At 37.1% G+C, this 16,563-nt stretch overlaps 1 protein-coding gene across 1 annotated transcript in view; it reads right to left on the bottom strand.

Moving 5' to 3' along the window:
• Window positions 1-21: 21 nt before the first annotated feature.
• Window positions 22-16,563, bottom strand: part of dnah3 (dynein axonemal heavy chain 3) — a 43,573-nt gene continuing 27,031 nt past the window's right edge. Inside the window, exons 43-61 of the mRNA XM_067378125.1 lie at window positions 16,273-16,452; window positions 16,061-16,184; window positions 15,662-15,818; window positions 15,424-15,567; window positions 14,425-15,091; window positions 11,702-11,867; window positions 11,396-11,612; window positions 10,948-11,130; window positions 10,289-10,487; window positions 8,001-10,142; window positions 7,373-7,598; window positions 6,534-6,778; window positions 5,495-5,611; window positions 5,067-5,224; window positions 3,887-4,054; window positions 3,656-3,798; window positions 3,315-3,519; window positions 2,959-3,096; window positions 22-513 (exon numbers count right to left, since the gene is read on the bottom strand). Coding sequence (XP_067234226.1) covers window positions 160-513; window positions 2,959-3,096; window positions 3,315-3,519; window positions 3,656-3,798; window positions 3,887-4,054; window positions 5,067-5,224; window positions 5,495-5,611; window positions 6,534-6,778; window positions 7,373-7,598; window positions 8,001-10,142; window positions 10,289-10,487; window positions 10,948-11,130; window positions 11,396-11,612; window positions 11,702-11,867; window positions 14,425-15,091; window positions 15,424-15,567; window positions 15,662-15,818; window positions 16,061-16,184; window positions 16,273-16,452 — 5,933 coding nt within the window. The 3' untranslated portion in view covers window positions 22-159. The remainder of the gene's footprint in view (window positions 514-2,958; window positions 3,097-3,314; window positions 3,520-3,655; window positions 3,799-3,886; window positions 4,055-5,066; window positions 5,225-5,494; window positions 5,612-6,533; window positions 6,779-7,372; window positions 7,599-8,000; window positions 10,143-10,288; window positions 10,488-10,947; window positions 11,131-11,395; window positions 11,613-11,701; window positions 11,868-14,424; window positions 15,092-15,423; window positions 15,568-15,661; window positions 15,819-16,060; window positions 16,185-16,272; window positions 16,453-16,563) is intronic.

Genomic DNA, 16,563 nt, shown 5'->3' with positions numbered 1-16,563 from the left:
TGATTTTAACGTCTAAAGAATTACACAATAGTGCTTGAAGCCATTTTGTTTTATTACTCCATTCAGTTATATTAAATGTAACCACAATATGCTGTATTTTTTTCGGGTTTTGACATGTTTGGCATGTTAAAATGTAAACACAATCTGTTGTGGATACGCTCAGTTATCCAGTTGGCACAGGCAGGCGACCCCGCGGTTGATCCAGTGTTTCTGTGGCTTGTCCGAGGGCAGCTCGATGGACAGCACGTAGTTGGTGGAGTGACCGGTGGTGGAAAGAGTCCCACGCCTGGCGCTGGTCTTGTACACGGGACAGATGTAAACGCTCTCGTGCAGGAAAGTTGCGCTCTCTCCAGGCTTCAGCCAGATTATGGGCAGCGGGTCGAACAGAACTTTAGGAACAGACTCACCGATAACCATGTGCTCTCGATCCCAGCGCGCTCCCTCTAGGAAAAACCCACGGACGTATGCGCCATCCTCCGGCTTCTCCTCCATGTGAGTTTCCTGTGTACAGACCTAAAAGAGATACGCATTATGATCTACTCTACTGTTCATAAGTTAGGGGTCGTTTGATTTTTTTTAATATAAATTTATACTTTCAATCAGCAAGGACTCATTTAACTGCTCAAAAGTTACAGAAAAGACATTTAATAATGTTACTATTTCAAATAAATGCTGTTCTTTCAAAGTATCAATGTATTCAAAAAAATTATCACGTTTACAAAAAAATTAAGCAGCACAACTGTTTCTTGAGCATCAAATCATCATATTAGAATGATTTCTGAAGGATCATGTGACACTGAAGAGTGGAGTAATGATGCTGAAAATTCAGCTTTGGTCACAGGAATAAATTATATTTTACTATATATTGAAATAGAAACTAACCATTTTAAATTGTGTTAATATTTAGTAATATTGCCGTTTTTACTGTATTTTTAATCAAATAAATTAAGCCTTGTTGAGCATAAAAGACTATTTTCAAAAACTGAAAAGAATCTTACAGACTTCAAACGTTACTGTAACAACACCAATCACGTGTGTGTTTGCTGCTGAATATACCAAGAATACTGAGTTTAAGATGTTAATGTTTCTAAAACATTTTTTATTAAAAGATATCACTGTGAAACTTCTCCAGTTTATTACTGGCATAAACATAAGAAAAAAATGTATTACAAGTTTTGTGTAAATTTATGTTTTAATATGCAAATGAGGCCTTATATACTTAAATATATGCTAATTTGCATACATTTCCAAAAAAAAAATCTGAAAATTGGAAAGGTCCAGGTTTATAATTTTTGGTTCTATTTGTTGTCTTTTACAGAAGGGATTCTGGATATCTTATTTTGTGCTTTAGTAAATTAGAGAACACTGACAATAGCCTTAAAAAACCTATTTTCGCCATGTTTTTTTGAGTAAAATGACCTGTAACTCAGGATAGGAATGATATATCAACAAATCCCTCTGTAAAAGCCTTCAGAATATAGCCAAGTATAAGTCTGGAAAAGTTGGTGCTTGTAGGTGCTACTGAAGTGGAGATATCTGACTCTGAGTGTGAGAAAAAACTCATTTTGAGAAAACGGCCTTTAAAGTTTTTATATTGTATAATTTAATTTATTTCGATTGAAACCCAACCTACAAACAAAATATATATTCAGTTTATTAATATCAGTATTATGTAATATTTAAAACACATGGAAATTGATAAATGAATAAATTATTAATAACAATAGCCTTAAGCTGAAGAGAACTACCTTAACAAACACACATAAGAGCAGTCACAGAAACTGCAAACTTCTGCAGTACCTATCTCTCTCACACAGACTACACTCCAGCAACACACTGATTCTGTGGATCGATGTTAATTTTCAGCCCTGATCCAACACAGTTAGGACAACATAAACACATGACTAATTCATACAATCGTGTGACGTGAATTATGAGCCATTCCTGTGTGGCGCGGCTGTCATTCCCAATCCCTCCAACACTCTTTCCCTTTTCAAACAATAGGTTACGCGATGAGACACTCGCTGATGGGGTTTCATCGTCTAATCTGTTGTTTACTTTCTTTTTTACTAGCTTTTGCAAGTGACAGCTGTTGCCGTATTTTCAGTGAAACTTTATGACTTGATTTCGGTGCTGTCGCATTTTCTCTCAGGCGCAGAATAAACAAGGAAGCGTGACGCCAGAGAACCAATCACGTAGTCGGAAATTCACATGATCAATCAGATGTGGTTTTCGGCTGTAGATTCCCTGGCAAACTTTCGCGGTTGGTTATTTCTACAAAGGAAATGTCCATATTTGGATTAGACAGCGCTGTTAATGAGACTGAGAGCTTTACAATGATACGAGGCATGACATGTTTCTGTGAATGGAGACGGCACGGGAGCTCGCGTTAGAATGCTAACTTTTGGGGATTTCCGATAGAAATCTAAAGGCGCAAGCTGACAAAATATAATGAAATAACCACCTTAATGTGTAATGTTGACATATTTTTTATTTTGACATGAAAGCTTACATGTTAAGGGAGCAAACTGGCCCAAAATCTCAAAATTGACCACTGCATGAAAAAATGATGTTTTCACCTGCCGTGTCTCGCCTTAAGCATAGATCTATGGAAGCCTGTTTCCGGACTAATTGTGACTTTTTATCTCACAAAACGCGAGTTAAAATGTCAGAATTGCGAGATGTAAACACAATTCTGAGAAAAAAAGACAATTGCAAGTTTATATCTCAATTCTGACTTTATAACACGCAATTGAGACTTTAATCATGCAATTTTGACTTTATAGCAAGCAATTGCGAGTTAATATCATGTAATTCTGGGAAAATAAGTCAGAATTGTGAGACAAAAAGTCAATTACCTTTTTTTATTTTTTATTCAGTGGCAAAAACAAGCTTCCATACAGATCACCCTTTTTTAATACGTTCTCAGTTTCTTTACTCTTTCATTGGCACACAAACCTCAAACTCAAAGCCGATGTAGTCGATGGGGATGGTGTATTTGCGAGCGAAGTTCTGAGACACACCAGTGAGGAACGACTGAGTGAAATAGAATGCAGATATCCAGAACACAGACGGAGGGCCGTTATCAATCCAGTCCTAAAGCACACACAAAAAGATGGCTGAAATGTTAGAAATCGCTTGGTGACTAGTGCTAAAGGTAAGTGCATAACTTGTTTTAATAATCTCAGAGCACACATTGGCTGACCTAGTCTCCTCATTACATCTAGTACACACTACAAGACAGCATTGTGTGGCCCTGCACATATTTAACTCTTCCCCCTCCAGTGTTTTATTTTTCATTGGTACTTGCTCACCTGTAGAAACTGCAGCCTGGCAAGGAAGTCGGACACGTAGCTTCCGAGGGGTTTCAGGGAAGGGTAGGACTTTGCGGCCCACATGGCCGGCACTTTCCCAACGAGAAGACTGTTGAAGACGTTCTCCAGCTCGGCTGACATCACAACCTGTCCACGAAGTGCCTTCTGGGTGTTTAACAGGCTGCTACGCACCACCTTTGACAGCCTGTAAATTTACATTCATGCATTTGGTAGTATTTGATCATACATTTCCTGGGAATCAAACCCACAACCTTGGCATTGTTCGAGGAGGAATGTTATGATGTATGTAAATCAATGTAGGTGACGAATATGTCCGGTACCTGTTGAAGCGAATGAGTTCCTGGCGCAAGACGGTGTTCATCGATTCCTCATACAGGAGTGGGTATTTATTGGTCACCATCTCAATGTCAAAATCACAGGGAAGCTTGGCCAGCATTCCTTCGGCCAGCTCGTCTACCACTTCCTGTGTGGACACAGACAAATGATTTGACAGAAAGACCAGGTACACAAAACTGTCAATCATTTGTCATTTACCATCTGCATCCTCCCACCTGTGGAGATTTGGCTCCGCTGCTAGTTTGTCTTGGTAGAGTCAGCAGCACTCCGTCTAACAGCTGATTGGTCTCCTGGTTATCCTTGGTGATGTTAGCATTGCTGTGGAGGCCGAAGACCTCAGGTTCAGCACTGATGGGCAGGTTGCGGATGTAGTCCACATAACTCTACATATAAAAGAGATTCACCTTCTGTAGCTCTCAAATCACATACCCACAAGCCAGTGTTATTTTAGTATCCTTAATATACTGTTTTTATTACAGTTTTTATTAATATTTTGAATTTTCCGTTTTCATTTTAATTTTTACTTAGTTTTAGTAATTTTGTTGTTCTTGTCATTTTAATTAGTTTTTGTTTTGTTGGAATTTTTGCCATGTCTATATAGTTTTTATTAATTTTTTTTAAATAAAGTTTATTAAATGCAGTCAATTTTCCATTTTCATTTTAATTTTTATTTACAATTTTAGTAATTTAGTTGTTTTGGTCATTTTAATTAGTTTTTGTCTTGTAGTTTTTGTCATGTCTATATAGTTTTTAATTATTTTTCTATTAATAAAGTTTAATATTAAATTCATTTATTTCATTCATTTTAATTTTTATTTACAATTTTAGTAATTTAGTTGTTTTTGTCATTTTAATAGTTTTTAATTATTTTTATCAATAAAGTTTATTAAATGCATTTGATTTTCATTTTTATTTACACTTAGTAATTTTGTTGTTTTTTATTTTAATTTTAAAATATTACATTTTTATTTTTATTTTAAGTTTTAAAAATTTTCAACTTAAACATGACAAACACGAGAAATGCCAGGTATAAAATAATACTAAAATAAAGTTGTTTTTTTAAATTTTATTTCATATGATGATTTTTTTTTTTTTAACTTTTAGTTTTAAGTAACTAAAATAATTCACTGCCACAAACATGATGCTTCAATATGCATCATGGTTTTCGCATGTCTCATAAATTATCACAATTCAGCCCGTTTTAATGTTTTGACTTGTACGCAATGCATCATATGACTTCATTTCTGGATGAACTATTCCATTAAGCATCAGTAAAATCAGTATAGTTTATAGTTTATGCTTCTCTTTTGCATAATAAACTGACTTCAGCTGAAGAATGACACAATTGTCTTTTTAGAGCTGCTTTTCAGAATTGATTTCTTTTTGCGTGTGTACCTGGTAGGGAGCGTGTGACGGCACATAGTACAGATCTCCCTCACACACACAATACTTGTCCTGTTTGATGAGCTTCCAGCTGTAGAAGATGGAGAGGAGGGACATCAGCAGCCTCCGGTCCTTATCGTCAGTCACCCTCCCACCATAATTACACTCTCCTAGAAAGAACATGAGCCAACATGACCTCAAGTGTGACAATGAAACTTTATTTCATCAAATACTGTAGATGCAAAGATGGGTTTATATTACAAATAATTTAAAGAACTAGATTTTTACATTATCTGAGGAAAAGAGTGGTGTTTGCCTATACAAAACTCACCACCATAATGCTAGGGTGTTGCTATGTGATTACTAAGGGGTTCTGAGTGGCTGTTAACACACTGCTATGTGTTTACTAGGGCTGTGTGCATAGTTGTTAGCTTAATCACCTGTCAGGTACGTGAGGGCCTCCAGCGGAACCTCCTCATACTCATCCAGGAACATCTGGATCTGACGAATGCTGATTCTCAAGTCAGACTCATTAAACTCATATGGAATATTCCATCCTGCATGAAGAGAGAGGATTGAACACACATATTAAATTTCACAATGAAACCCCCTTTAGAAGATATGAATCAGTAAATAAGTCTTACAAAATACAAGAGTCAACACTATGGCTCCCAAAAACATTTAATGAGCTCACCAAAAGAGTCTGATGAACAGCATGTAGTTTGAAACATCACATTTGTTTTGGTAAGCTTGTTAAATGTTTTTTGGGAGCAAAAGTTTGACAATAATTTTTAATTTTTTTCAATTACTTTTTTTTTTCTTTCTTGGTGCATATTTTTATTTTTGGGGTACCGCCTTAGACGGTTTAGGTAGGTTTGTAGGTTTAAATCATATTTGAAGGATAGATCATTTTCAGTTTGCATTGGAAATTTGTGTTCTACATCAGCTAAATTACATAGTGGTGTGCCACAGGGTTCTATACTTGGACCCATTTTATTTTCATTGTACGTGTGCCCTTTAGGCTCAATTTTTCGTAAATACAATATTATGTATGCAATACTACTGTTGTAATTGTTTTTGTTGTACTAATTATGCTGGAAAGCACTTTGATCAACAGCAGTTGTTATAAATGTGCTATAGAAATAAAACTTCCATTGTATTGTAGTGTATTTATTTGGTTGTTGGATTATCACTCTTCCTAATAATAGCCAGAACATTAGCAGTTTTATTAGACAAGCTTGCTTTTATAATAGTGTTTATAGTTTTCAGGGGAATCAAACTATGAACCTATAGCTGCCTCTTCTTATTAAACTGCCATTCGATTGTGGTTGTATAATGCGTGTTTAGAAAAGATTAGATCAGGCAGATTGATGATAGTATGCCAGAGTATCACAGCAGCTTGTCCTCTAGAGATGGAGACTGAATCAAATGAAAGATTACAGACAGGAAAGCAAACTGCATTACAGATACATATCTGACCGAGTGGGCCGAACGTTCTCCTCTCCTGTACCAGAGCGTGGAAGAAGCAAAGACCGAACAGTAGCTTCTGCCAGATTTCCTGCTTAGCGGAGCTGTTGAAGAAGGCGGGGTCTGAGATGGGATCGCTAATGTAAGATCGCAGTAAATTTGCCCTTAGTCCTTTGGGAGGCTCATTCGTCATCTTCACCCCATTCTGCAAAACACTCACTGGAAACTTATCAGATGGTTGACTGGTCAACCACAACCTAAAACACAAAGAGTTTGGGGTTAGGATATTGGGTAAGTAATTGGGACATTTTTTGTCTCACAAACCAAAAGAAAAATAATAAATAATATTTGAAAAAATGTTGATTACCACAGAAAAATATTTTCTTTTTTTGCTCTTTTTTTAATCTCATTTTAATTACTGTAATGAAAAAATCATATACTATTGATTATTCTTATTTATAATAATTAATTATTCAATTACATATTGGTAGTATTTATTTTACTGCATCTATTTTTAAGCTGATTTTAAAATCATTTTATAGGATGATTTGCATAACTGTATTATAATAATGAGAATTTGGGGGAAAACATGCTTAAATGTCATTAAAATAATGCCACAATGCTGAAATCTAAATGATCATAAAGCACGCTTTATTTTCTTTATGAAAAATATAATTTCTTTATTTATATTTATTTTGATTTTGAGACTAAATATATCCTTTGTATTTCACGTCATGTTGAAATTGTGTGTGAATTGCTTTAAAACTGACCACTTCAGTCATGATTATTTTGAAACTTTTTGATTTTGATTATTTTTTTTTAGATGTAACGTAAACAAGCATTGATTTTACCTGAAGCTGGTGTGTGTGTTTTCAGGTGTGATGACCTCCTCGCAAATCTTCTCCAAGGTTGGCATCCAGCTGGTTGCGAGATGACAGTTCTGCAGTACGACCCAGCTGCCGTCGGTCAGCGCTGCCTTGATCAGCTGCTCAGCTACTGGACCTTGACCTTGACCGAGAGAGATTGTTTGGGTTTTACTGCCACCCATGCCCAAGTCATCTGCAAACTTCAGTAGTCCTGAGTAAGACAAAGAGGGAAAGAACATCATTTAATTGTAAATGTTTAGATCTGCACTGAAACAATCATATACTGAGATTACTACTATAATAATAAAAACACATGGTTGAAACAAACTACGTTTATCCTTTTTCTCATTTTCATTTAGTTTAACTTGAAGTACTAAAACTAAAACTTAGATAAAAATGAATTAAATCTATATAGATATAAAAAAAATAAAACAAAACTAATAAAAAAGACAATTTTTTTAACTAAAATTAAATTAAAATGTTTATAAACAAAAACTGATTTAAAATATTAATAAAAACTGTAAAAGTATAAATATTCAAAATTAAATAACTTATGTTGTATATCAGAAGGAACAATAATATATTATTAAAAAGCCCCAAAACACAGTTTTACCTGCAGTAGGGTCTGATCCTGGAGAGAGGACAAAGATGAGTGGCGAACAGCAGTTGGAGTCACTGTAGCTTTCTGCCAGGTCGAAGGTCGGTGGCTCGATGTACGCATGGCCCATATTGTCCACAATGAACTGCTGTACCGCCAACACAAGTTTATCCGGTCTGAAGCAGCGCAGCACCACCATGCGCTCCATGCCCACTACTTCGCACCACTTCCCGGGTAACTCCTCGTCCTGCGGATGACCAGAGTCATAAATCTGCTTCCATTCCACAATGTTCTCCTGCACATGCTCAAACAATCCTTTGAGACGGGGAAGTTGGGAAGCCCGGACTATTTCGGACCATGATTTGTCCGAAAGCCACTCTGGGGCTGGGTTGGGGAACGGGTTTTCCAGAGCGATGCCTCCTGTGAGAAGGAAGCGCCAGACGAGGTCGTCGACCTGACCTTTTCCCTGCATGATTCCAACGGTCAAAAGCAAGGAGAACAACAGCTTGTCCTTCTCGAACAGAGAGCGACACACATTATAGTAAACACGCAGGGTGAAGTGATCCAGGATGTTGGCTATGCGGATCTGTAGGTCATCGCTAGGTGTGCTGTGAGCAATGGAGTGCAGGTACAGGTTAATGAACCACGTGAGAGAGTATTGGTACATGGGATCGATGTTCGCCAAATCTGAGATGCAGAAGAACAGAATGGACGAGTGTTCTGCAACCGGCCGGTAACCCATTCGAGTTTCATCAATCTCATTTTCAGTCACGCTTGCGATCTTCTGCTTCTCGGATATCTCTTCTGACAGCACTTTAGATGATGAGAGAACCCTAATGGCAGTCTCGTCCTCTAGGATGTTCCCTTCAGAAGAAGAAAGAACCTCCAGGATTTTGTTCTCAATCTCCTTTAGCTGTTTATTATTGGCTGCACTTTCCAGAATCAGCTGATTTTTCTTCTCCTCAAGTTCTGGTTTCTCTTTGGCGGCGACAATCCCCAGAAGCTGATCTTCCAGACCCAACGGCGTGATCATGAAGTTCAAAAGACACACTTTGACCGCCACCTCCGGCAAGTAATGCGGATTCCTCAACCCTGTTGTTATGTAGAACCGGAAGTCGCTTGAATATTCCACAGTATTCTCGCCCAGTTTCATATATTCCACGCCCTGCTGCTTAAAGGTCTGTTTCAGGAGAACCGGCTCTAAAACTGCGTCCAACTCCTCACCAACGTTCTCCAGGAGGACTGGTGTGCCAAACTGAATGGCGTTCTCGAGGGTACGGATGTAGTTGCTGTCTGAGAGCTTGATGACGGAGAGTTTGTTGGCTTTGTTCATGTTTTTGATCCACTTGTTGGCTTGGCCCTGAGGGTCGATCATGAGTGGCCAGCGGCGAGAGTTCGAGACGATGATTCCATTGTCGATGGAAAATGAGTCCACGGGTAATCCAGAGATCTGCCACGATCGGATCAACACCTGGTTTCCAAGAGTGTTGCTAAGTGTGAAGTCCTTTGAGCATGGCACCTTCTTCTCGTTGCAAAGCTCGTGCCACTTTCGCTGACACTCCACGCGATAATCGACTGTGAACGCGCCAAGATACGACACTGTGGCCGAGGACAAAAGCACGTCGCCGGTCAAGTCGGTGTATTTAATGCCGAGGAGTCGCGCGGCCTCCGTCCATCTGTCCTTTTCTCCTCCCAGCCCACCGATTAGTTTTTCAGCTCGTATTAGCTTCTGGGAACAGAGCTCGATGTTTGCTTCTAGGTCTTTTTTCTTCTGTATCATCCCTTCAAACGTGTCATTCAACGCCTGCAGACGATCCTCCACCTCCTTCAGCTCGGCACGTTTTATGGCTAACATCTGCATCTGGACAGCTAGCTCTTCTTCTGCTTCTTTTAATTTCTCTTTCTTGGGGGCAACAACCTTCGCCACACGCTCGTACACTTCCATTGCACGCACCCATTTGCAAAGGCCCTCGCAGGCAGAAGACACGCTTTTGATTACTGAAGGCTGAAAATCTGGGTTGTCTATAAACTTTTCTCTGATTTTCTTGATGTTAGCGGCAGGTATGTTGTCCTTGTTGAATGTTTTGAGGCTCTCAAGGAACTTCATATCACCTAGAAGCTTCTTAGATGGCCCCCAGAAGTCTTCAACCATCTTACCTGTGTAAAAAAATAACAGAATAGCTAAAGATGCAGGCAAATGGTGATCTTAGTGTGCATCTTGGCTTGTTTAATGTGTCCTTCAACCAATGCTGTGCTCAGGACAGACAAAAGTCTTGTGTTTAATGTGTGCTGCTTTTTCATACCTGATCCACCAGGGTCTTGTTTCCTCTCTGGTTTAATTCCCTTCATGACACAGATGGACTCCATGACAAGTTTGACAGGACCAGGGGGATTCTGCATTGTCTTCAGGACAGTAATATCAGCTGGTTTCAGTGTGTCCAGAGCAGAAAGAGCTGCTTCCAGCGCTGGCATTGCCTCTGCAAGATCCCCCTCACACTCATCCTATCCAACAATAAATTCATTGATTTAAACTTCTTTAAATCATAGCTCGACTTGACTAATGTTTTGAGCTGGAACATACTCTAAAACAAGTAGCCTATGCAAATGTACAAGCTTTGCAATTCAGCACTCCAGTCAAGTCACGTCATTTTTATTTATATATAGCACTTTATACAATAGATTGTTTTAAAGAAAGCAGCTTTATAGTATTACACATGGAAAACTGTGTTTTTTCCTCAATGACAAAGGTTCCTAGAATAAGACTGTTTACACTAATGAACCTCTGTAGTGAACACTGAAACTGCAAAATGTACTTGTATTGAAACCGCATTATAATAAATTATGGGTGAAATTGATGTTGGTAAAGGTATGCATTCAGATACCGGCTTGGATTATTTTTGTGAGCCTTAGATAGAAAATGTAATGCTTTGAAGAACTGAAATCCATTTTTCCCATCCGTTACCTTAATTGCTTTAGCAGCAGCTGCTGCTTCATTGGCGACTTTCTCATCAGCACTGACAAGCTCTTTCTTAGCATCCACCTCTACAGTCTCTTTTTCTATCTTCACCATCATCTGATCAGTCTGCTTTGCTGTCTCGATCAGTTCCGGCTGTAGAGCTGTGAGCTCCTGCTGCATGACCGCTACCTGCAGATCACACACACATACACAGCACTGTCAAAATCAATATATTCATGCCTAATGACTATGCACATTATCAAATAATGGGCTCTCATTGATTAAAATAATCATGAAAATCTTTTAAAAAGTTGATCTCGATAATTTATCTGAGACCACCTGTGAAAATGGTTCTATATTTTATATTTTATATATATATATATATATATATATATATATATATATAAGAACAGAATGAAATGTACAGAGAGTATTATGAAATGATGAGTCTCACCTGAGAAGCGGCAAAGTCAAGTTTCTGCAAGCCGACTATGTAGCGATTCCTGAGCTCATTCACCTCGCTGCGTTTGGAATTGAGCAAGGCTTTAAAAGTCAGGATGAGCTCCAGGTAAGAAGTAGGAGTGACGTAATTATGTCTGCGCAGCTGGGAGTAGTAGCGCTCTGACAACTCTTGCACACTCTCCTGGAACGTTTTACACATTTCCACCACCCTGAGAATAATGCAAAGCAGACAATGTGAGCCTTTATATTTGAATACTATCATCTATTAAAGGTAATAAATTCTGGATCATGACCGCACTCCATCCTGATGTTGTCTTCCAGGTCCAGATCCTCAAGGAATTTGTTGGCGACCATCTCCAGAGCGTCTTTGGGCCAGGCCTGAAACCAGTCTATGGTGCAGCAGTTGATCAGAGATGGGAACATCCTCAGACGATTGCGGAAACCTTCACCTATTGGGCTCATTGCTATTGGGACAAACATGCATAGAGTTGTATATATGTTTAAACAAATATATTATATAATTATACATAATAATTATAATGGTAATTGATTTATATATTATAATGATACATAAAATATAGTATATATATATATATATATATATATATATATATATATATATATATATATATATTAATTACAGTGCTAACTTTTTTTGTATAATATACAAAATATTTATATTGATATTTGTACATTTATATTACATATATTTTTAAACAATAAATAAAAAATATAGCTGCAAGCAGCAATTACGGGGCCAAGCACAAAAATGGCACAAGAAGCAAGCCAACATGGCTGGGAGCATCAGACCAGCAGTAGTGAGCAATTAGAAAAAAAGTTATTAGCATTTTTGTCAATTTTGTTATATCTTTTGACCACAAGCTGGCGCTGGTCCGAAACTTCTCAGGCTCCTTCAGTGCATTGTCCTGATGACCCATACCAAATTTATGAATTTTGGTCAAACCCATCAGAAGTTATAAGCAAAAATGGCATTTTTAATATCTCCACTCCAGTAGGTGGCGCTGCGCCGAAACAGAGTATGCTGCCTCAGGTCATGCTTGTGAAGACACATACCAAGTTTGGTCTGAATATGTCAAAGCACTGAAGAGATACAGCTTCAAGAGTCGTTTTTGCATCATGCCTCAAATTCTTTGCTCTGGTATACGAAAACGGTTTGACATATCGACTTGAAATCCATAACTTTTTGTCGGCATGGTCTGACGATGATACGGTTCGATTTTGGTGAAAATCGGAGCAACGGTCTAGGAGGAGTTCGAAAAAGTAGGTTTTTAAAGAAAAACAATATGGCGGACAGGACGTTCAGCTGACTATGGAAAGTTTGATATCTATGTTCTCAGCATGACCCAAGGAATCTACTGAAAACAGTTTCATTACAATCGGTTAATATAGTCAAAAGTTATTAGCATTTTTGTAAATTTTGTTATAACTTTTGACCACAAGGTGGCGCTTGTCCTAAACTTGGTATGCTCCTTCAGGGCATTGTGCTGATGACCCATACCGAGTTTCATAACGATACGCTACTGCGTCATTCGACTCGGCATGATGCCCCGAATCCAACGAGACCAAATTCATGATTTTTGGCCAAACCCATCAGAAGTTATAAGCAAAAATATCCATTTTTCATATCTCCGCACCACTAGGTGGCACTGCGCCGAAACGATGCATGTTGCCTCAGGTCATGCTTGTGATGACATGTACCAAGTTTGGTCTGAATACGATAAAGCGTTGCGGAGATACAGCCTTATGTCTATTTTCGCAAGCACTACGTACAATTCGTTCACATGTTTTTCGAAAGCGGTTTGAGGAATCAACTTGAATTCCATAACTTTTTGTCAGCATGGTCTGAAGATGATCTGGTTCCATTTTTTTGAAAGTAACGGCCTAGGAGGAGTTCGAAAAAGTAGGTTTTTCAGAAAATTCAAAATGGCGGAAAAATTTTCATGACGGAAAATGACGTCATAGGGTGCAATCGATTCGACTTGACCTAAGGAATCAGAGGAAAATTTTGTTTCTAGCCCTTATGGTTCAAAAGTTATTAACATAAACATAAGTGCAACTTTGGACAGCTGGTGGCGCTAGAGGGATTGAGTTAGAGACTCCAAATTTGCTATGGACAAAGGTCAGACTGTCCTCTAACAGTGTGCCAAATTTCACAACTTTCCCGCAAGCGGTTCTATGGGCTGCCATAGACTTCAAGAGCGGAAGAAGAAACGGAAGAAGAATAATAATAAGCGTACGGAACGCCAACAATAACAATAGGTGCCTAAGCACCTTCGGTGCTTGGCCCCTAATAAGCGTACGGAACGCCAACAATAACAATAGGTGCCTAAGCACCTTCGGTGCTTGGCCCCTAATAACTGTATAAACATACTATATAGATATATTACAATATATAATAATTATAATGATAATTGATGTATATATTATAAAATACATAAATATAAAAAATAAACATATATATATATTGTTATACATATAGTAAATATATGATTACATATCAAATAATATATTTATCACATAATAATAGTTTATTACATATAACATTATATATAAATTATATGATAATAAATATATATAAATAAACAAATAATAAAATAACATTTTATTTATATATAATTTGATTAATTATGTATGCTGTTTCATTAAATCATTTTTCTGTATACATTAATTTCCTATCTTGGTCAGTAAAAGGACTATATTTATTAAATAATAACAGTATATTATACATAACATAATATATAAATTAAATGATAAATAAACATATTATTAAAACAAATAATAAAATAACATTTTATTTATATATTATTTGATTATTATGTATGCTGTTTTATTAATAATTTGCTTATGAAAACATTCATTTACTATCTTGTCTATATAATATAATATAATATAATATAATATAATATAATATAATATAATATAATATAATATAATATAATATAATATAATATAATATAATATAATATAATATAATATAATATAATATAATATAAACAGTACCAAGAACTATATGAAGATTGGCTTTAACTTTGTCGATAAAGAAGTTGTACATGGAGAGTGGTGTGACGTCAATCTTCTTCCCTTCCAATTGGGCAATTCCCTGCATTTTTTCGATGATGTCCGCACGCTCGTCCGCTGGAAAGATGTTTGGCACGTCTCCCGTGTTGAGCAGCATGTTGATGTCCTCAACGAAGGCTTCATCCTTGATCTGGTTGTCGCTAAAGAGAAATGTTGTTTTCTTCCCCTCTATCCCGGCTTTAAGCATCAAGTGCTTCAGATTGTCACGCCAGTCTGACATGCTGTAGTTCTTGGTCAGTTCGATCTGGAACAGCTCATAGTCATTGATGAAGGTGGCAAGTTTGGTGGTGCTCTGTCGCCCTGATCCACCGATACCGACCAGCAGCAGGTGGCCGTTGTCTTGTTTCAGCACACGGCAAATTCGTGAGATGTGTTCGATGGCAAACTGAAACATGACAAGGTTCATGGGTGCTTTGCTGATGTTATTGAACTCCCTGAGGTAGAAATCCATCACCTCAGTTAATGAGCTCAGATCTGTGATCTCGTCATACGGTTTACTGGCCGAGTCTGGTTTGGCGTAGTCACCAAAAAACAGGCTGCGAATGCTATCATCTTGGACTTTACCAGAGAGAGTGAGATGACAGAGAAGCTAAACAGGTGAAAGAGACATGTGAATACATCCTTTTAAAATCTAAAGCAAAGTGTAGTATAAGAGATACTAGATAACCAGATCAATTTTATTTATTTAAATAACTGATCAGCTTTATTTTATTATTATTAAAATATTATTTAAAAAATACTGTGGTATTATAATTATTTTTATTTTAAAATATAAAAAAATACAGTAGATTTACATGTATTTAATTATCTTGAAAATGTCACACTGTTAATTTTTGTGAGTATTTTTATATGCAAAAAAGTATTTATTAATTTGTATAAATAATTTAAAAATATATTTTTAAAAACAATTATAAACATTACCTTGTCAATACTTTGTTTGAAATACGCTGATGTCCTCTCTTTAACAATATTAAAAAATGTATCTCTATCATCATTATCAACCAGTCGATCATAAAACACACGATAGATCTCATGGATCCATAACCGGATCAGCTTATCTCCTTCCTGATGAAAAAAGAAGCACAACACTCAGATTCTGTAAACTATTTAGTGTATTTACTTTGCCTTTACAGAGAAATATATACATGTGTGCATTTACCTGCATGTGCGTTGATGGACAGAGCATTACGCCCCTAATCACCCTCGCAAAATCTCGCAGATTGAAAATATAATGAGATTTAGACGGTGTTGGGAGGAAACTCTCGATTGCATCCTTGTACACTGCCATAGTAGCTTGAACCATGATTTTACCCAACCTACAACAAATACAAATACCCAGAAATATTTAGTCTTTTTTTTTTTAACCATACAGTGGTTACAAAAACTATTTGGAAACTTAAACCACACTTAAAATGTTTGGCTTGTAAGTGTGCTTGTGCTATTTTTATTCTAAATATATGGCACTAATATATGTGTTTGATATTTTTATATATAACACAATCACATAGAGACATTTTTAAGATGGACTTTTTTGGGGCCACTTTACATCAACACACACCTGTAGAAAGATGCATCAAAACCATTGCTGAAGTGCCAGTCGGTGATGGACGTGAAGATGTTACTTAGAGTCTCATCATCAAATGTGTCGATCGATATAATGTTTAGGTGACGTGTAAATCGCCCTGTGAGGGAGGAAAGACACAAAACCGTGACAAAAAAGAAACTGACTTAGACTAATATTGTTAAAAGCATTCAGGATCAGACATTTACCTGTAATGTCATTTCTCCCTCCACCAGGGGGCCCCATCGCAGACATATACAGCACATCCTCAATATCCAACCTGGATGTGTCTTTTTTATCATACCAATGATGATGATCGATCCACTGCCGCAGCAATTCAATGGGCGGCTGAGCACCGTAAATCTCCTTAGCAGGCATGTTCAGATCATCTACAGGAAGTTTTACAAAAGCAAAAACAGTTTTTTTCTCTGCTAGGTCACAAAATTAAAATAACTTATTGTCTATGAACATAATATGTAACACACTGTAATTTAATTAGA

The sequence above is a fragment of the Chanodichthys erythropterus genome, chromosome 23, assembly GCF_024489055.1.
Source record: "Chanodichthys erythropterus isolate Z2021 chromosome 23, ASM2448905v1, whole genome shotgun sequence".
Lineage (NCBI taxonomy): Eukaryota > Metazoa > Chordata > Actinopteri > Cypriniformes > Xenocyprididae > Chanodichthys > Chanodichthys erythropterus.
Note: the sequence above shows the minus strand (reverse complement) of the source record. Positions and strands in the feature narration are given on the sequence as shown.